The sequence below is a fragment of the Pristis pectinata genome, chromosome 13 (genome assembly GCF_009764475.1).
Source record: "Pristis pectinata isolate sPriPec2 chromosome 13, sPriPec2.1.pri, whole genome shotgun sequence".
Taxonomy (NCBI): domain Eukaryota; kingdom Metazoa; phylum Chordata; class Chondrichthyes; order Rhinopristiformes; family Pristidae; genus Pristis; species Pristis pectinata.
Window position 1 is genome coordinate 18,158,045 of NC_067417.1, and position 20,462 is coordinate 18,178,506.

General features: G+C 39.2%; 1 protein-coding gene across 2 annotated transcripts in view; it reads right to left on the reverse strand.

The window, feature by feature from the left end:
* The window catches only part of cmip (c-Maf inducing protein), a 200,824-nt gene that overhangs the window by 17,171 nt on the left and 163,191 nt on the right, over positions 1-20,462 (reverse strand). The window contains exons 11-15 of one of the 2 annotated variants that reach the window (XM_052028597.1): positions 14,006-14,071; positions 10,322-10,348; positions 8,703-8,751; positions 4,461-4,586; positions 1,918-2,034 (exon numbers count right to left, since the gene is read on the reverse strand). In XM_052028597.1, coding sequence (XP_051884557.1) covers positions 1,918-2,034; positions 4,461-4,586; positions 8,703-8,751; positions 10,322-10,348; positions 14,006-14,071 — 385 coding nt within the window. The remainder of the gene's footprint in view (positions 1-1,917; positions 2,035-4,460; positions 4,587-8,702; positions 8,752-10,321; positions 10,349-14,005; positions 14,072-20,462) is intronic. The other variant, XM_052028598.1, reaches the window with a different exon arrangement.

Here is a 20,462-nt window from a genome sequence, read left to right on the forward strand (position 1 = left end):
GCCAAGTCCCGAGGTAAGAAAGGTAAGGATGATGATTTTAGCAGCAGAGGCTGGGACAAGAACAGAGGTAGGCAATGTAGTGAAGGGGAACAAGGGGATGGTGATCCTGCAGATAAATTGAGAGAAAACTCGTCTAGGATCAGACATAACATTGAGACTATGAATTGTTTGATTCAGTTTCAGACAGTTCCCAGCGAAAAAGATGGAGTCAGTTGCTAAGAAATAAACTTGAAATCTGGTCCAAGAGAATGGCTTAGACTCTTCCTGATATTTATGTGGAGGAAATCTCGGACAGCATATCACAATGCAGAGAGTAATATATGGAACCCTCCCTTTCTTTTTAAGTATAATTTGCCAAAGTTATTTTGTTTTAAGCAGGTGCTCTGACTTCTACATTCACTAGATCACTGTGCTATATCTTTTAAATATTGCTGATTGCTTGTTCTTTAGAGAAAAATATTGAAATAAATGTGAAATAATGTACTTCAGCCAATAACATGCAAACGAATAGCTGAGGATAGACCGCAATAATGAAAGAGAAATGAAAAGTAAGTCTTGTTGAATGGAAAATGCCTACAGATGTGTCATTTTTATTCTAAAGTGGACAAGTGCCTATGAAGAGAAAATAGTGTGTCACAACATTCTTGTCAGGCATGGTTCAGTTGGTAGAACCTTTGCCTCAAAGTCAGAAAGTGGTAGGTTCAAATCCCAGTCCAGACTTAAGCACTAGCAAGGGAGACATCTTTCAAATGCAACATAAAACTCAGGTCCGATCTACCCTCTGAGATGGGTGTAAACAAACTCAAGGCATAGTTTTGAGAAAGAGCAAGGGAGCAGTCACAGGTTTCCTGGTAATATTAATCAATCAAACAATATCATTAAAAACAGATTAACTAATCATTGTAACATTGTTGTTTGTAGGTGCTTGCTGTGTGTAGATCAATTGCCAAGTGTCTTACATTTCTACAGTGACAAAATTTGCTATAAATTGCCTTAGGAAATCCTGAGGTTATTAAAGATACTTTATGAGTACAAGATAAAATCACTGCCATTCTGTAGGAATATCTTTTTCATTAATCTCTCCGATTATTTGTTGCTTCAAATTTGGTTTTAGTAATCTGCTCACCACCAGGTTCCTAAAAAGCACTCCAAGTTAATGTAAGATTTAATTGATAAGCAGATATTTAAGAAACAACTCCCTTTTAATGGGAGATAAGTCCTTGCAGTTCCACTTTTGAGGTCACTAAGTTTTACATCAAATATTTTATACAAATAATGCAAAATGGCAAGTCTCTTTATCACTTCCCTAAAAATAGGTAAGGTAGGGGAATATTTATCATAGTAATTACAGATCGTGAATTGTCTGGACATTTTGATTCTGTTTGATCCAACTTGCTTGCAATTCAGGCATGAACAAAACTTTGCATGCCCTGCCATAAGGAGGCACAAGAGCTTAACCCAGAGATTCACACCAAGGTATGTATATCTGGACCTGAGTGTCCCCTTTCTAGCAGCTGACACAACAGTAGAAGGCCCTAGCGGTGAGAGTAGAGTGCATCTCTTTCTGCAATGTTCAAGAATGTCTCTGGCCCAAAATCCAGTTACAAATGGATCTATGGATATATCTTAAGACTAGAATCTTGAGGAAAATTAAAGCAGTAAAATAAATGAAATAGGCTCAGCCTGTAAGTGGCTGTACCACCCCTGATTGGCTTCCAAAACAAGTTATATTTAGTGTAATACCAAACGTTTTAATTGGGGATGAAAGATATACCCATCTTCCCAGCTGCCATATGAATGTGCACATAGACATTGCAAAATTAGCTGCGGAAAATACAAATGCAAGATGCATTTAGGGGGCATGCAGAATATACTGTTCATGAGTTTATATACATCACCTTGCTGTGTGGGACTTACCTCTACCATTGTTTGATTTCCCCTCAAAGCCAGCAGCATGCAGGGCCCCAGTTTGTTCTCAGCCAATGATAACAGGAACTTCTTTGTCTTGTAACAGGAACCCATTAAAATATGTACCTGAGGAAACAATATACCACTGCACTTGTAAGACAAGCAGCGCATTACAACACACACAGTACTAAGCATGTGTGCACACATGTACACACATTCTTATTCTCGCGGGACACAGTGGCAATCAGGCAGATTGCTGAATTGCAAGTGTTGCTTCATTTAGAACAAGTTTTTAATCACAGAAGGGCTCCAGCAAAGAGGTACATAATGACAGGAAGATTCTCCCCACCTCCAAAGAGAAGATGGAGAAATAAAACAAAGTGGGGAGTAAAGCAGAACTTTAAATTGTGGCATTTACTCCAGCAATGGCAGCCACCCAAGGACTGTGAAATGATGCTTGACATCACAGAACCTAAACAAAGAAGCAAATTCTTTACTGAAAATATGCACTTTAATTTTAGTGTTTTGGTTGAATAAATAAATCCAGTTACAATAGACAACCTTCTCTGTCACCATCTGCAGATTAACAAATTTGGCTGGAGAGGAGATCAGTATAACTTGTCCTTAGCTATAAAGGACAATGCCGAGTTTCACAGGTTAAAAAGGAAGGAGATCATGTAATGTAACGTGTCCTCCCCTGTCTCCTTCACCTGGCCAATATCAGGAATATTCCTAGAAGTCAAGCAGTGAATTCCATGCAGGCTCATTTAATTCTGGCAGAGATTGTTCCTGAACTCCATTAGGTTCAACTAAAGTTCACTGGTGAAAGACTTAATGTGGAAGGAGAACTGGATCTTGCCTGTTACAACTAACACAATGCCCTATTTATTCACCCACCATCAGTCCCTCAAATTCCTGTTTATAAAATGGTTGCAGATCTGAATTTGTTGTGAATTTTTGGCTAATGTCATCTAAAAGTAAAGGTACAATCCTGAGTATAGAGTTGATGATTTAATTGGAACTCTTACCTAAACGGAGTGTGCAGTGAGCTCAGGATAATAAAATAAATGCAGACCACCTTTTTTCATTATCTTCATTTTAAAGATGAGGTTTTAATGGTGTAAAGGGGATCTTAACATGCTGACAAACAGCTTGCTGCCCCATTACACTTGCAATCCTATTTGTCTCATGTTAGGTTTATGACATGCATGGACCCTGTTTGCCATCCAGGAAAGTATTGAACAATATTGCACAGAGGCACAGTGCAGGGCAGCTGCTTTCACTATGCCAGAGACCCAGGTTCAATCCCGACCTCAGGTGCTGTCAGTGCGGAGTTTGCATGTCTCCTCTGTGATCTTGTGAGCTTCCTCCCATATCCCAAAGACATGTGGGTTAGCGGGTTAATTGGCCACTGTAAATTGCCCCTAGTGTGACGGTGAGTGGTAGAATCTGGGGGGAGTTAATGGGAATGTGACGAGAATAACAAAATGTAGGATTAGCATGAATGGATGGCTGATTGTTGGCACAGACATGATAGGCTGAAGGACCTGTCTCGATAGTGTTTTTCTCTATGACTCTATGAAAATCTATTACTTACTTTGTTGGGGCCAGGAGGAGCAGATTGACCTGCAGACCTCTTTAAAAAGATTTCTGTCTCACCAGTTAGTCCTCCTCCATACTAACCATGCCCTCTAACCCATTTGACCTTTGACAAGCTACAGTACTGGCCTGGAGTAGGCAAGCAACTCTAAGGGGAAAGGTAATAGCCTAGACCATCCCTTCCAAATAAATAAAATCTCCAATGAATGCTCAAAAGTGCAGCTTTTCAAACTTCAGTTAATCCCTAATGTGAATCCAGTCAAACTTCACTTGGGAGGTAAGAGGCAATAGAGCCGTGGTGAAAATGACTGATCAGACAACTCTTTCAAGCACTGTCACAGGCATGATGGGCCAAATGGCCTCCTTCAGCGTTGTTAGATTCTGAATCAACAGAGCCTTTGCAAGTTAGCTGCTCCACACAGTCAAAATTCACCAAAGCTTTCGGTGGCATTATCTGGTGAATTGATCCCTGAACTCCCTGTGTTTAATATATAAATTGCAGAGAAAATCAATACTTTCATTCCTGTTCTTCAAAGCAAGTGCAGTGGTCAGGGATTGAATGCAGCTCTAACAGATTCCCAAGCATGTATTTTGCATTTAACTTAACTGGCATAGGTTTTTCAGCGTCTTGATAATAAAGGATATAAGCCTAATTTGCAAACAAGCAGTTTAGAGAAGGCCCTACTTCTAACTGAAGTGAATAAAGGATAGTTTTACTAGTCTATGAGCTGGCATCACATGTCTGAGGATAAAACAGATTTACTTAGAATAGGATTATTAAAAGCAAAAGGATTGTGCAAAAATGATTTTTCTCCCTTAATTGTAAAAGCTAAAACAATGCATCTGCATTTGAGTTACTTGGCTGCATATAATAGCATGTAAATAAGTGCAATTTTAACAATAAACAGCTATCTGATTGTTGTTTGTAGCATAAGCAGAAGGTGTTAACTCACATTATTGCAAACACGTACCATACTGGCAAAAAGTTCCCCATCGTCATCACAAGCTACACCTCCTGGACTGTAGAGCTGGAACCATCCATCCTTGCCAGCCCGAACACTCAGCAAACAGGAATGGACCTGCCACAATACAATTAATCTTCTTGAGTTTCTGGTGCACCAGTGATCCACATTAACCTGGCACAGAGTGACTTTTACTTATCCATTGATTTACTTTTCAATATCAGGTTAATTTAGAGCTTTCACAATCAGAATCCTGTCATTTGTGTGCATAGAGTGTGACTTCAAATGGGACTTGACAGTAAATGAATGACTTTTGTTAAATGCAAATTACTTTAAATGAAGAATAAGATGAAATAATTGCATTAGGTCAAAGAGCAAATGATACACTTTATTTTATATACTTAAATGTTTCATATATACATAAATTAACAATCATTGCCAGATTCAACAAATGAAATGTCTTAACCCCAATGTATAGTTTATGTATTGGCTCCTATTCCGGTCTCATAATCTATTTTTATTTTTACATATTTCTGATGGCATTTATCCGAATTGGTATCATCACTTGGCTGCAATTATTATTCTCTTCACTAATCTATGCATAACGTGGTCTTCCCTCACTTAGAAATGCAGCCAGTAAACAGGCAACATGAAAGCATGGTGGGAGAAGAAGTGAGTTGGAGCAGGCACAGATACTGATTGTTATTCCGCTCTGGCAGAAACTTGGCAAGAACTTTTACAGGAATGGGGGAAGTAGTTTACTTTGGGATTAATGTGCCAATGTTATGTATGGAAAAGCACAAATTAAGCATTATGAAACCAGATATAAATCTGCACAGTCTGAAATAACTGAAAACAGTAGTGACCTTAAAAGGTCAAATATTGCAGAATGGCTCACATCACAAGACCGAACACAATGGCCATGTTTGATATGTTGTTTTGTTTTTGTTTTATGTTTTTATTGTGATTCACAATTGGATAACTGCAATCCTTGTGTTGAAGCCGACCCCAAGGCAAGTTGTCGATAATTCTATCAAAGACATGCCTTTAGGATCAGCCTCAAAAAACTCAGCCATGTACAAACCAGGATTGTGAGTTGTTTCATAACTGAAGAGATGGCTTTCAGCATGATTCCATCCAAGCTTGAATGAATAATGAATGGAAAATCTTGCTGGCTGTCCAACCTCTTCTAGCTATAAAGAGAAGTTGAATAAACTTGGACTGTTTTCTCTGGAGTGTAGCAGCCTGACGGGTAACCTGATAAAAGTATATAAAATTATGAGAGGCATTGACAGGGTAGATTGTCAGAGTCTTTTTCCCAGGATAGAAATGTCAAATACTAGAGAGCATTGCTTTAAGGTGAGAGGGCAAAGGGTTAAAGGAAATTTATGTGGCAAGCTTTTTCTGCACAAAGAGTGGTAGCTGCCTGGAATGCACTGCCAGGGGTGGTGGCGGAAGCTGATACAATGGTAACATTTAAGAGGAATTTAAACAAACACATGAACAAGCAGGGAATTGAGGGATATAGGCGACGTGTAGGGAGATGTGCAGTGTAAATTGGCATCTGTTCAACACAGATCTTGTGGGTCAGAGGGCCTGTTCCTGTGCTGTACTGTTCTATGTTGCATGTTCATCCTTAGACCAGCAATAGTACATATCAGATGCCATTCCAGCTGCATTCAGCTAAATTGAGGTGGACCACTGGTTTTGGAGCCTCAAAGATTATATATGTCTCAAATTTGTTATTAATAATAATGAGACTAATGGCTAGGATCTGTATTTAAGCATAAATCAGACACATTCCATGCAGTGCAGACCAACTCTGATACTCCTCCAGCTGGGTCTTTCCTCCATATCTTGCACAAAGCCCTATCCTCTTATCTGGCTCTCACTCCAGGAGTAGAGATGTTTTTAAAGTTTGTTTATAGTATGTGGATATTGTTGGCAAGGCCAGAATTTATTGTGCACCCCTAATTCTCAATTGAACCGAGTCCTTGCTACCCATTTCTGTGGGCAGTCAACCACTTTGGTAGGGCTGGAGACACCTATATATCAGACAGGTGAGATTGGCTTAAGCATAAGTGAATCAGACTGGCCTTTTCATTACTGATGGCAACTGCTTATTCTAGGTGTACTTAATTACTTGAATGTAAATTCCCCCACTTTTGAATTGTTGCAGATTTATACACCATTCTGACTTGCAAATAACGCTTCTGCCTTCTTCCCTATGTCAAAATTCTCAAACTCCCAGTTTAAGAACACTTCACCATAAGAACTGTAGCAGTTCAAGGAATAAAGCTCAGCAATACCTTGCCGAGTGTAGTTCAAAAGAGGCGATAAATGTTGGCCTTGCAGGTAGCGTTCACACCTCACAAATGAATAAAACATTTTTTTAGTTTTTCTTTGCCTCTTTTACTCTCTTAATCACTTCATCCTTGCTTCTGCTTATTGCTCTAGTTGTACTCCATTCAGCATTGAATTCACTGTTCTAACATATACTTATTGGCTCAGATTCTGCACTGTTCAATAACAAATACTTACACTTAACTGGTTAAGAAGGTAAACAATTACCTGCCCTACTCAGACACATTTCATATTTCTATATGCCTTTTGGGGAATTTAAATTTAAGTAATTGAGTAAATCTGGAATGAACATCTAAGAATAGTAATGCATCTGCTAAGCTAACATAATAAAAATATCCACCTTGTTCAATAGAGTACTATTAGGCATTTGATAAGGTACCCTATGCGAGGCTTACGGAGAAGGTGAGGAGACATGGGATCCAAGGGGACATTGCAGTGTGGATCCAGAACTGGCTGGCCCACAGAAGGCAAAAAGTGGTTGTTGAAGGGTCGTATTCTGAATGGAGGTCTGTGACCAGTGGTGTACCACAGGGATCTGTACTGGGACCCTTACTATTTGTGATTTTTATAAACGACCTGGATGAGGAAGTGGAGGGGTGGGTTAGTAAGTTTGCGGATGACATGAAGGTTGGGGGTGTTGTGGATAGTTTGGAGGGCTGTCAGAGGTTACAGAGGGACATAGATAGGATGCAGAGCTGGGCTGAGAAGTGGCAGATGCAGTTCAACCTAGATAAGTGTGAAGTGGTTCATTTTGGTAGGTCAAATATGTTGGCGGAATATAGTAATAATGGTAGGACTCTTGGCAGTGTGGAGGATCAGAGGGATCTTGGGGTCTGAGTCCATAGGGCGCTCAAAGCGGCTGCGCAGGTTGACTCTGTGGTTAAGAAGGCATATGGTGTATTGTCCTTCATCAATCGGGGAATTGAATTTAGGAGCTGTGAGGTATTGTTGCAGCTATATAGGTCCCTGGTCAGACTCCACTTGGAGTATTGTGCTCAGTTCTGGTCACCTCACTACAGGAAAGATGTGAAAGCCATAGGGAGGGTGCGGAGGAGATTTACAAGGACGCTGCCTGGAATGCAGAGCATGCCTTATGAAAGCAGGTTGAGGGAACTTGGCCTTTTCTCCTTGGAGAGACGGAGGATGAGGGGGGACCTGATTGAGATGTATAAGATGATAAGAGGTATTGATAGGGTAGATAGTCAGAGGCTTTTCCCCAGGGCTGAATTGGTGGCCACAAGAGGACATAGGATTAAGGTGCTGGGGAGTAGATATAGAGGAGATGTCAGGGGTAAGTTTTTTACTCAAGAGTGGTGAGTGCGTGGAATGGGCTGCCGGAAACGGTGGTGGAGGCTGATACGATAGGGTCTTTCATGATACTGTTAGATAGGTACATGGAGCTGAGTGAAATAGAGGGCTATGGGTAAGCCTAGTAATTTCTAGGGTAGGGACATGTTTGGCACAGCTTTGTGGGCCGAAGGGCCTGAATTGTGCTGTAATTGTTCTATGTTCTACTTCTGCCTTCATCACCCTGCCTGACTAATGCGTGGTTTCTAGTGAAAAGGGTCAACAATGGCTACAGTATATTCTGGTCCATTGCAAGCAGGATATCTATTCAAAACAAAGTATCATTAAGTGTAATTAGTAAACATGTATTGAGATCAGTATTCATGATATAAACAGACAAATGCCTCACATCTTCAAAGATGGAACTAATCATTCTTATCCCTTACTCATGCCATAGATTACCAATGGGTTTACACTTTCAGGCCTTTTACCATTACAGATGACAATAAATTTGCTAATATTGCTATGTGTACCTCCAAAGCCATAGAGTATCTGATAAGCCACTTTGCAGATCTTACTCACCTCCTGTCTGGGGTCTTCTGCGAATCTTTGAATGACATACTTTAATTCTCTGAGAAAAAAATACAAAGATGATTATGAAATAATAGGAATAGTTTTCATAAGCAATAGGTAAAATATAAATATGAAAGAGGATATCATGCCTTAAAAAGGAACATTCTTGTCCACAACTATGCTTCCCCTGCTTATAATAAGTGAATGAGGAATTGAAGCCAACTAGTTTGTGAGACACTCAACCAAGAACATGGGTCAGGGCGAGATTAAATATTTTCAAGTAAAAGACACCAGTTGTTGTAAGTTTACATGACTGGCATCCTGCCCAAATGAAGACGACTCAAACCATTTCAAGGAGTAATATATCTATTAGAAAGATTTCCTGGGTATTCTTTGATTGCCATTGTGCTTTCTTCTTGGTTAACATAAACTACCCATGGCAGTTGTAACTTATCTACTCAGGTAAGCACTCAGCAGGTACTAAACAGAACTCAAATAACATCAGTCACACATTACACATGAAAAGTTTTCATCGAACCGTTTTTAGCTAATGTGGAGGGCCATAGCATTAAAAGGACAGGGTGGCATATTTCATCTCAAATTACATTATTTTACTGTTTCAAAACAGCCCTTTGTATGTTTTTGAATAATGGATCATAAAATACAACCAGAGTTAATTACTGTATATCTATTTAGGTAGAGCTTATATGTAAAATTTCCTTTGAACATTCTGAGTAAAAATATTTAAATATACATTCACTGACATAGTAACTGAAAAAAATACTAAAGATTCTCAGAAGCTGTTTGGAATTGTTATAAGTTATAAAAGGCTATATTAATCCACAAAACCAATAGGGTTGAAGTTATCACACAATTTTATAGAAACAACCTAATACTAATAACCGGGCATTAAATGATGGTCTGAATTGCAAATATTGTACAAACTACTGCAGTACAATGCACTTGTACCACATAGAAGCTCTGCCAATGGAGGAGTTGTGATTTTTTAAAAATTAAAGCACAACGTCAGAAGCTGGAACATATCCTTTTCAATACATCAATAATCAAACGTCTTAAGTATTCTGAGAGAATTCCATCCCATTTAAACAAACAATATGCATATAGTTTTGTGTAAAAAATCACTTCATATCATCTAAGTAAGGGACCAACTTAACGTTAAGGTATTTTGATTGTGGAAATTGATCTTTAAAAAACTGAACAAGAATGAAACTAATCTATATTTTGTTATTTAATAAGTCAGTGACTTTGGGAATAAGGAGGTTCACAATGGTTAGTTTCAAATGTCAGTTGGGCTGGATTTGGCTGTACATTCTATGTTGAATAACCTAGCCTAAGAAAATCACACTTCCAAAAATTTTTAGAAAATTACAAAAAAAAACTCTCATATGAACATTGAAACAAGTGTAAGAAGTTTCAATAAATTTTGTTTTAGGCTGCATTATAAGGAACATATTGTAAAAAAAATGTATCAGAGTCCAATATACTTTGCACTCACTGGATTTAGTGTTGTGAACACAGGGTATCAAGGGAGAAATTAAATTGAACCATAAATCCTCCAAAATAATTTCAATATGAATAAGGTAACAGATATAAATTACATTACTTACTTTGTGAACTTAACATGTGCGAGTGCCCTGTTGACAAAATGCATAGAGTCCATTATACATCCATCCTTAGTACAATGGTAGGAAATTTATTGGTTAATTCTATTTGGGATTACTGCATTTCCACAAACAATTCATAAATTTAATCATGACGTGGTAGATATATTGAAACCAAAAATAATAAGGACTTGTTACCAATGTACATTTTTATCCCCAGTTATCAGTGGTTAACAATTCCAGGTTTTTAAGTAAGTCATGGGAAAACATTTGTGAAACTATTGCATGTCATTCACTGCACCATGTTTGATTCAGCAAATATCTTAGTGAATTCTGGAACCTGATTTGTAGCTTGCTACTAAAACAACAAAATTAAATAACAATATGTCATCCATTGTTCCTTACTTTGTTTGACAGTTTCCATTAAAACTAGCGATGTTAACTGAATAAAACACTTTATAAGCCAGGGTGCTGGAGTCAGAAGTTAGCATAATTAAAGCTGCTTATTTTCACCCCTAGGGTTATACTTTCCAAACTGCCACTCCCACAATTCTGAATCCAAAGTTATTGCACTCTATAGCAGGGGTTACTTTTCAAATTGATCCTCAAACTAAACTATGCAGGCTTATGAAGAAACATAACACTGACTGCTTGTGAACTGCAAGTAATTGAATACATTATATGAAAACTGCAGAGATTTTTCCATTTAACAAGAAGAATGCTCAGTTTTTTCTCTAAGGGTCCTTGGAACTCTCTTCCCCAAAGCTCTGTGGACTAGAAATGGATAGATGCTTAAATAAACTGGGGGGTGGGGGGTGGGGTTAAAGGTTACCTGGGTTGAAGTGTGAATACAGAGATGAGTTTACAAATAGATTAGGCATGATCCTATTGAAATGGAAGAGTAGGTTCAATGGGTCGAGTACGACCCATTGTACTTCGTATGTTCATTTGTATGTCAACATCATTTAATTTTGGAATATTGACTGCTTTTATATATTACAGTAATTCAATCAAATCCTATGTCTAATTTTTATTCAGGAGAGGACTGCAAAATTCAACAATAAAAACAGCCAAAAAGTGCTTGCAATGAAACACATGATAGAAAGATGCACCCAATCATACTTAATTATGGCCAAACAGCATTTTCCAGTTGGTAGGTGACAATTTAATTTGAACTTAACGGATACTTTACCTCTGCATTTTATGGAGCATTTCAGCTATCAACCTTGCTGGCTTTGACTGCTTAACTTGCAAGAAGTGGGAAGATGCATTTTGGAGGCCAGCAAGGGTCACTAAGTGGATTCTACTCAATGGACTCCATATAAATAATGGAAAATTAGCAGTTTTTCACCAAGTATAATTATTCACATTTTCCCAGAAAATGTAGTGATATTTAGGAAATTATTGGCCTGGTCAACAGCCTGCTCTCAGCAGTGAGAATCTCCCCATATAGGAAGAGGGTCATGTAGGTCAATGGAAATACAGCAAAGCATGTCATAAAAAGACGTACACTGTAGTCCAGTGTGCAGGTCCACACTGATGGCCATGTTTTATCGGGAGTGAGTTCTGGTGGGCTAGGATTTCAACCTTCCCTTGTTCCATTTTCCTAGGCTGAGGATTGAGGAATATTTCACAGGCATCCAGTGGAATTCACCTTTCAAAACTATCTTGGAGTAGGTAATTATCAGGTCCAATAACTTCACTCCTCAAGTAGGTTTCCTGCCTAGTTGTTCCAGTTGATAACCTAGCATTGTGCCTTTGAACATGTCCTCACTCTTATCTCAATTTTTAATCCATTCCAGGTAACCAAACTCATCTATTTACCAAGTGCACTCACACCTTACTGTTTCAGCCAACCTTCTTATAGAATCATGGAGATTTACAACATGGAAGGAGGCCAGTTTAAAAAGAATCAACCAGGAACAATCCCATCTTCCAGCAATTGGTCCATCTCCCTGCAGTTCATGGCTTTTCAAGTACACGTTGTACAGTTTAAATGTGATGAGGGTTTCTGCCTTTACTACTCCTTCAAGTAGTGAATTCCAGTTACTTACCATCCTCTACCTGACAAAAAATGTCCTTGTCTCCCCTCTAACCCTTCTACCAATTACTTTAAAGCTGTGGCTCCTGGTTATTGAATGCTCTGCTAAGGAAAACAGGTCCTTCCCGTATCTAGGGCCCTCATAATTTTATACACCCTTCAGCTTCCTCTGTTTCAAAGAAAATAACCATGGCTTATCCAATCTTTCCTTGCAGCTATAACTTTCCATTCACTGCAACATCTTTGTATATCTTTTCTGTACCCTCTCGAGTTCAAGTACATCTTTCTTGAAACATTATGACGAGAATGGTTCGCAGTGCTCAAGCTGTGATCTAACTAGTGTCGTAGACAGTTCCAACATAACTTCCCTGCTCTTATAAGTGACTTGCTTTAACTAAGTTTTTCAGGAACTAAGATTTTCTAAAAATTAAAATGCATCCTACATGCCTTTTTGACCTATCCTGCTATCTCAAGAATCTGTGATGTACACTCTAAGATCCCTTTAATCCTTCACTCAGTTACCTTCCATTTATTGTATATTTCCTTGCCTAGTTGCACTTCTCCAAATACCTACCTCATCCCTCCTGGATTAAATTCCATTTGCCACTTTCCTGCCCAAAAGCTTTGGTAATATCCTTATTGTCTACATCAATGTACTGCCCTCACTGACCCTCTCCGCCCAACACCTGGTTACCTCCTCAAAAGAATCATAAACTAGCAACTGAATTTTATCTAATGTTTTCCCACACAAAACAATCTATTCCTTTTTGGTCTTGTATGTTTGCTCACCTGGGTCATCATTAAAGTAGGATTCAGTAATGTTTGTTTTATTGCAGCTTTGCTCTCCAGCAAAGTTTATTACTGTAATCCTTAGAGTCCTAACCCTCATATATGGGAGTTTTGAAGCATCCATTTCCTTCAGTCTCCAAACTGAAGTTTAATTATTTTGTCACTACTTTCTTGGGTGGCTCTACCTTTCTATTCAACCTTTGGGAACCTGCACAAGCTGTAACTCAAACTTTGCCCAAGTCATATCAATCCAACTCCTTCCGAAGCCATTGAATTATATATGAACAGGACTTGGATTTTTCTGTTTTAACTAATAATAACCAAAAAAGACACCTGCCAAAGACCTACTTAATAAATGCTTTTTTTACATGCCAGTAACACTCTGTTGGAAATATATATTTTACAATGTCAACCATGCATGTCACTTTAAAAATGCAGAATTCAAAATGCAGAAATCATGCATGGACAACCAAGTGATTGATTTGTGATGTGATTGGGGTAACTCAACAGAATAGTGAAAACATGGGCAGCAATGATACACCACTGAATGTGCAGGTCACCAACAATTTAGTTGCTGCTTATTATAGAAACTGATGCATATGTTTGAATTCTTTTTAATAACCAAAAAAATCTGATTTTGTTAAACAATTATAACCAGAACTAAATCTAAAATGAATAATTTAAACCCTAGGCACGAACTATAATTTCTGTGTGGCCTTGAACCTATTCAATTTTTTACTCCCCACAGTAATAATCTAGCAATTGACAGTCAACTCATCACATAGTTCAAACTGTAATTTTCATGTAGAATATAATATATTATACAGAGAAGAGATTTGTTTTCTGTCGATTATACTTACTCTTTGGGAAAGGGAATGGGCTGAAGCAAGCTGGCGAGTGCAGGTCTCCAGTCATCATAATCTGACCTGTGGGACAGACAGATATCAGCTCCTGCACCAATTACATTTGTGTTTACATCAAATACAGCACTGTTAACCAGAACCTTTCAGACAAATCAATTCTACAATTATCTGTTATATTCTGATGTGATGTCTAAATAAGGTTCCATATATTGCTTAAAATATAAGAACGTAAAAAATACAAAGCCACAAGACCTAACAAGACTTTTCCATCATTCAGCAAGAATACGAGTGACCACCTTCCTCACTTCCACTTTTTCACCTTATCCCCGTACCTCTCAACTCCCTCAATTCCCTTAGGCATCAGGGATAGAAAAGGAGTACCTGCCATGGAGCCATACAGCATGGGAACTCGCTCTTCCATCATACAGCATGGGAACTCGCTCTTCTGCCCACCTGGTCTGTGCCAAGCACCTGCTTATACTAGTCTTACATGAATCCCATTTTATTCTCCCCATTACTCCTCCCAGATTCTCTCCCACTTATCTATAAACTAGGGGAAATTTACAGTGCCCAATTAACCTTCCAACCTGCTGGAAATGACACAGACTATTTCTATATTAATTAATTATTTGCCAGGGGTATAACTTTCCACCTTTCAAAACCTGAAATTTACAAGTAGAAAACCACTGAAAATTTCATCTAAGTCACCCTGATTCATCTAAATGCTTGGCATTTTAGAATTGACATACGAGCATGAAAACACCTAAGGGGTCATCTGCTCTTAAAGAGAATATCCCATCGACTTATCCTCAGTTATAGAAAATTCTGATTGTTTTAATCATGTGTATAATCATGTTGTTAAAACAAACACAACCGACTAGTGGTCATTAACAATTATTTAAAACATTAGAAGAAATCTATTTGCCACTGTTTTGGCCATTCACTTCATCGAACAATATCTTTCTTCATAGTTAATGTCTGTATCTGTACTGCTTACACTGCTGCCCATCTTTGTGTCATTAGTATACTGGATTACATGGCTTTCAATTCTGTTATCCAAGTCATCTGTAAACATAAATTGTTGCGGTCTAATTAGATTCCTATGGGATGCTGCTGGTCACATCCTGCCAATTTGAATATTTGCCCTTTACCTCAGTTCCCTGCCTCCTGCCATTCAGTTGATTTTCTAATGAGGTCAATAATTTGCCTTCAGTCCCATGAGCTTTAATGATAGCTAATAGACTCTTAATAAGGAACTACATCAAATGCCTTCTGGAAGTACATATAAATAATATCCCCAGACAATCTTTTGTCCAATACTTTAACCACACATTCTGAAAACTTCAGTGCAGTCAGATTTTCCAAACAGATTCAGTGTAGATTTATGAAGTAAATTTCTCTGGCCTGCTAAAAATCTTTCAAGTCTTCTGCAAGTTTATTCTCAATTATATTCAGGCAATTTCCCAACATCAGATATAAAGCTAACTGGTCTATAATTACTTGGTTTCCATTTGTCTTTTTTAGTTAATGATATGACATGCTGAATTTTCCAATCTGAAAGAAAATTTCCTGAAAGATTTTGTTGGGATACCTACAATGTCATCATCTGGGTTGGAAACTAGCTCCGCATGGAGTCCAGCACTGGAGTGAGAACACAGTGGAATTCCCTGATACTATGCCAGACATGGCTATGTAGCAGCAGTGACCCCATTCATTTGAATAGGGACCTCCAGCCCTGTAGATCACATGGTCACTGTTTAAACATGAATAGTCACCTATTGGAAGTAGAGATGAGACAAAGTTTTTTCTTTCAGAGTTATGAATTTTTGGAAACCAAAGGGTGGTGGAAAAGTGTCTTTGAATAACTATTAGGCAGAAGTAGATAGATTCTTGATAAGCAAGTAATCGAAAGGTTCCTGCAGAACATGCAAAATCGAGAATACAAGCAAATCAACCATGATTTTGTTGGATGACAGAGCGGAGTTGACAGACTAACTAGACTACTCCTATTCCTAATTTATACATCTATATGAAATAGCAAGGTAATTTCAATTACTTTTTAATTCATTTTAATGTATTTCAATGTGTTTAATTTTATTATTTTTAAAAAGATTATTTTATACTAATCCAAGCAATTTTGATAACCTTTACATATCTAGGAATATCAGGAATATCTAAATAACATTACCAAACCTTGACAGGCTACAACGCAGAGGGAGGTGAGTATATGGAAATGAGCTGCCAGAGGAAGTGGTTGAGGCAGGTACATTAGTATCATTTAAGAAGCACCTGGATAGGTACATGGAGAGGCAAGGCTTGGAGGGATATGGGTCAAATGCAGAAAATTGGGACTAGCTGGGTGAGGACTATGGTTAGCATGGACTCGTTGGGCTGAAGGGCCCGTATCTGTGCTGTATTGTTCTATGACTCTAAGTAAGGCTCTGCCCCAGACTTGCTTCCTGTCAGGACATCCTGGGGACAGGGGGTCACTGTGATACTCCCTGACACCCACTCACTGCCGAGGCCTTGATTCAGCTCATTAAATTCCTTCTGGTGCAGGGGTGGGGTCAGCTTGTTTGACTCTCCACATCCAACTCAGGTAACCGTGGACGGGCAGGGACTGTGAGCGGTAAATTCATTCCAACTCAATTCAGCCCATTATGTTCTTGGATTGTCTCTGGCATTCTGTGATGCAATATTAGTATTCTTTGGATATCTGTCATGTTATCCTTTTCTTTATGCTAAATATTAATACAAAGTAATTGTATAATGTATGCATCAATTCTTTATTTCCCTCTATTATATCACCATTTTGATTTCTAAGAGCCACTCCGTTTTTTGCCATGTTTGCTGAGTAAATTGTAAATATTTTTTGTTGATTTTGTTATCCCTCAAAAGTTTCATTTCAAACTCCTTTTTAAAAAAATTTTGCTCTGTCATTTTTTTTATTCCATGTACCTCTCCCAGTTGTCAGGATCTGTGCTGTTTTTTTAATATTTGTATTTTCCAAACATGAAATTCTCCTTTCATGATATCTTGATACATCAAAAGTGTTCAGTGTGGTTTATTTCCAGTCATAAAGAAAGATGGTAATACTTCTTTCTCTCTTAAATGTAGGATAAAGCTATAGACTGTAAAGCTTGAGAATGTACAGCTAACATTTGATATTTCATGAAGGATTCTGCTAATGGCACTAGGATCTAACACTAAATTTGATAGCTGGTTTGATAATAAGAGAGTTTGACAGGTCCATCAACAGACAATGGAAATACATATTACTCTGCTTTTAACATCCCCCTTTCTGCTGAGCAGCCTTGATCCACATTGTCATTTATTTAAACATGGAATACGTTGGCTACGAGTCCTAACTGACAGCACATGCTGGCAATCTACCTCTCCCTGTGGGCATGCTAATGGATGAATTAAGCTCTCTGATGCCAATATTGGGACTTAAAAGGTTGAGAGAAATGTATGCAGAGCACAATTAAGCACTTGTCTGTCAGAATCTGATTAAGTGCTGTTTAATGATCACAAACTCAAGATTAGGTTACCATTTCCTTACCTCACCTAATGCTTGTCATTTTTAGAAAATACAGACTGCTTAAGCTTCCTGATGAATGATATTTTGTGTGTGTTCCCATTACGCGTCCTTTGGCTGCACTGTGAATATTTTGGAACTAGAAGTGCACATTCGAAAAGTCAGAATAGAAGGCCTCTGTCTCCAATCCATTAAAGGTAAAGAGTGGAGATGGGGTTGGAAATACCCTGGGGGGTGGAAATAGAATAGGATTGGAAAATGTGTGCTGGGATCTCAATGTGTGATTAACCCATGCACTCATGGCCAAGTGAAGTATGCACACAAATGTTGTGCTCACTATCATGATTTCAATGTGCAGAGAGCATGAATGAGCTTATTGCCTGACTGCACTGCTAAGCAAGCCATTTTATTAAAACCAGCCACCACTGACTGCTGCAAACCTTAAAGAGGAGATGTGTTTTGCCTCCGGTTGCAATGGTAAAAGTAATTTCACAGGTTTTGAACGGCCACAGGCAAAGGATAAACCTCTTGCACCCATTTCAGCTCTTGCCATTCGCCTTCTCTTGTGCCTTTCCTCTTTCAGATAGCCCAGGTGGCAGCAGAACAGCAGGGGAGCAAAGGCAAAGTCATCTGTTCACACAGCCACCAACCCACCTGCTGGCAGTTCAAGTAAAACCGAGGCAGCATCAGCAAATGGGTGGAGGTGGAATCCTGCAGCTGGGGCAGGGCGTAAAGGTGCACCGGCTGACAGCAAGTTCTGATCCAGAGGATGGGGCAACCTGCTGATGGAGGATGTTGGATATAGAGAATGGGGTGCTGAGTGCATTGGATGAAAGTATGTGTGAAATACTAAACAGCATCATGCCATCCACTTCCAGCATGCACACAGCTCTGCAGAGAACTTCGATCTCCATCTGTCCTGGACAAACCCAATGGCCAGTTCCATTTCATCACTTGCAGATACAGCTATTACAAAGCACCTGATGTCTGAAAGCTGCAACTTCTCCTGTGCAAGTTCAGATTGCTGATATCATGGTTCTGGGCACTAAGAATGTTGTCCAGGTCTTTCCATTGGCAGCGACAAACTGCTTCATTCCTAGAATGAGGTGCTTTGGTTCACATTTGTCCTCACTGAAATCACAAGGCATGCCAGAAAGGATCATGGAATATTCCTGCCTCTTCCTTCTCCTACTCCAAATCTACATGGTCACTAGGCACTGGAGGATGCAGAAAGCTGCCACAAATTGAGACACCTCCTTTGAGGGGTCCAGGAGCATGTCTCCAGAGTGATCCAGCAGCAGAACCGTAGCTTTTGCTTCATTACATTGCAGGTGCTGCAGGCAAGAATCTTCAGCTCTTCAACCTACCCTGGAGTCAGGAGCCAGGGATATGTTGGTCTGGCATGTTGGGCAATGTCAATCAATGCTAAATGAAGGCCTTTTCTATTTGTAGGCCATAAACCAGTTGAACACTGAGGGAGTGAAACTCATCTCGGTGAAGATACATTTCTGCACTTTAAAGCACTTTTATACTTTATCAGTGTTGTCAATGACACTGTGTGCCATCAAGCAACTCACAATATTAACAGTCCTCCATGAGTGCACTACCTGGTGCTACCTACCCAAGGAGAAAGAGGTGAACTTTCCTCTCCTCAAGTAGAGAGCCTCCATGATCTTCCAATGCAGCAGTGCATTACATATTGCAACACAACCCCAGCATAGCCCCAAAAGAGTCTGAAGCAGAAGCGGAGCCGGCAAAACCGCCGAAGCAGCCACAGGCAATCTGGTCCTGACATGGCACTGCAGCTGCAGTTGTGGTCAGAGTATAGATCAGAACTCAGTTGCCACATGCCTGCTGAACCAGAGTCCCCACAACCAATCTTCCCCACTCATGTATGCGAACAACTGCTGTCTGAAAAAATGTTGAGGATGTTCCCTTCTGCAGAGACCCCCTTCTCCTCCTCCTTCTAACAGGGTACCCTACACTGAGTCCCTCCTCTCCTTTCTAGATCATTGATGGCCAAGGGGATCTGCACCAAAGTGCCCATTTCTGCCAGCAAGTGGCTCACATTTGTGTCTGTGCTAAATTTATACAGCAGAGCCTGGTCTCTTGGACTTCATTGCCATTACTCTGTCAAGATTATGTGACAGCTGATGTGCAACGACCAGAACTCTTCAAAAGAGTTTATACACTGGCATCTTCCACTGTGAAAGCAAGTAGTTTTTGATCATGAGATCCTAAGAAAAAGATTATGGCTGAAGATAAAAATTGAGATTGCGGGTTCGGACTTAGCCATGGTGTTCCCCAAAAAGGTTAGAAAACATTACTCTTTTGCTGCAGTTCAAGCCAAAGAACTCTGCTCCAAATTAATCATCAAGAAACCTGCAAGTCATTGAGAATCCCTTTAAATAGTGCCGGTTGGGAAGGGAGGGGGGAGGTAGGGATCAGCCTGCAGCTAATCACCAGGTTCCTTGTGGATGATTAATACTTGGCATCAGTTGGAGCATCGCAGTTTAATTTGGAGGATCAGTGTCCTACCATTTGCAAAATTCCTGCGTGCCTGAGCACTGGCTGTGTTACTGCGCTCTCTAATCTGAGTAGCAGAACAAGTATCACTAAATTGTCCACTTACAATTCACAAGCAAAATGGGAAGCAAATCAGCACCTGTGGAGCCAAAAGAATTGCTCAATTTTGTGGCTGAGCTAACATGCTAAAAGATGTCAAATTCATTAAATATTGGCCAGGAATTTGTGGATGAAATGTAAGAATAAGCAAAAATCCGTGCCCAAAATTAAATTGTATTTAAACTGCAGTGGTTTGGAGAACAGTGCCACTGTTTAAACAATTGGAATTCAGCCATCTAATCCAGTGGGAGTGAAATTTTTCTTTGTGATTCAGTTTCACTGTTAAATGGC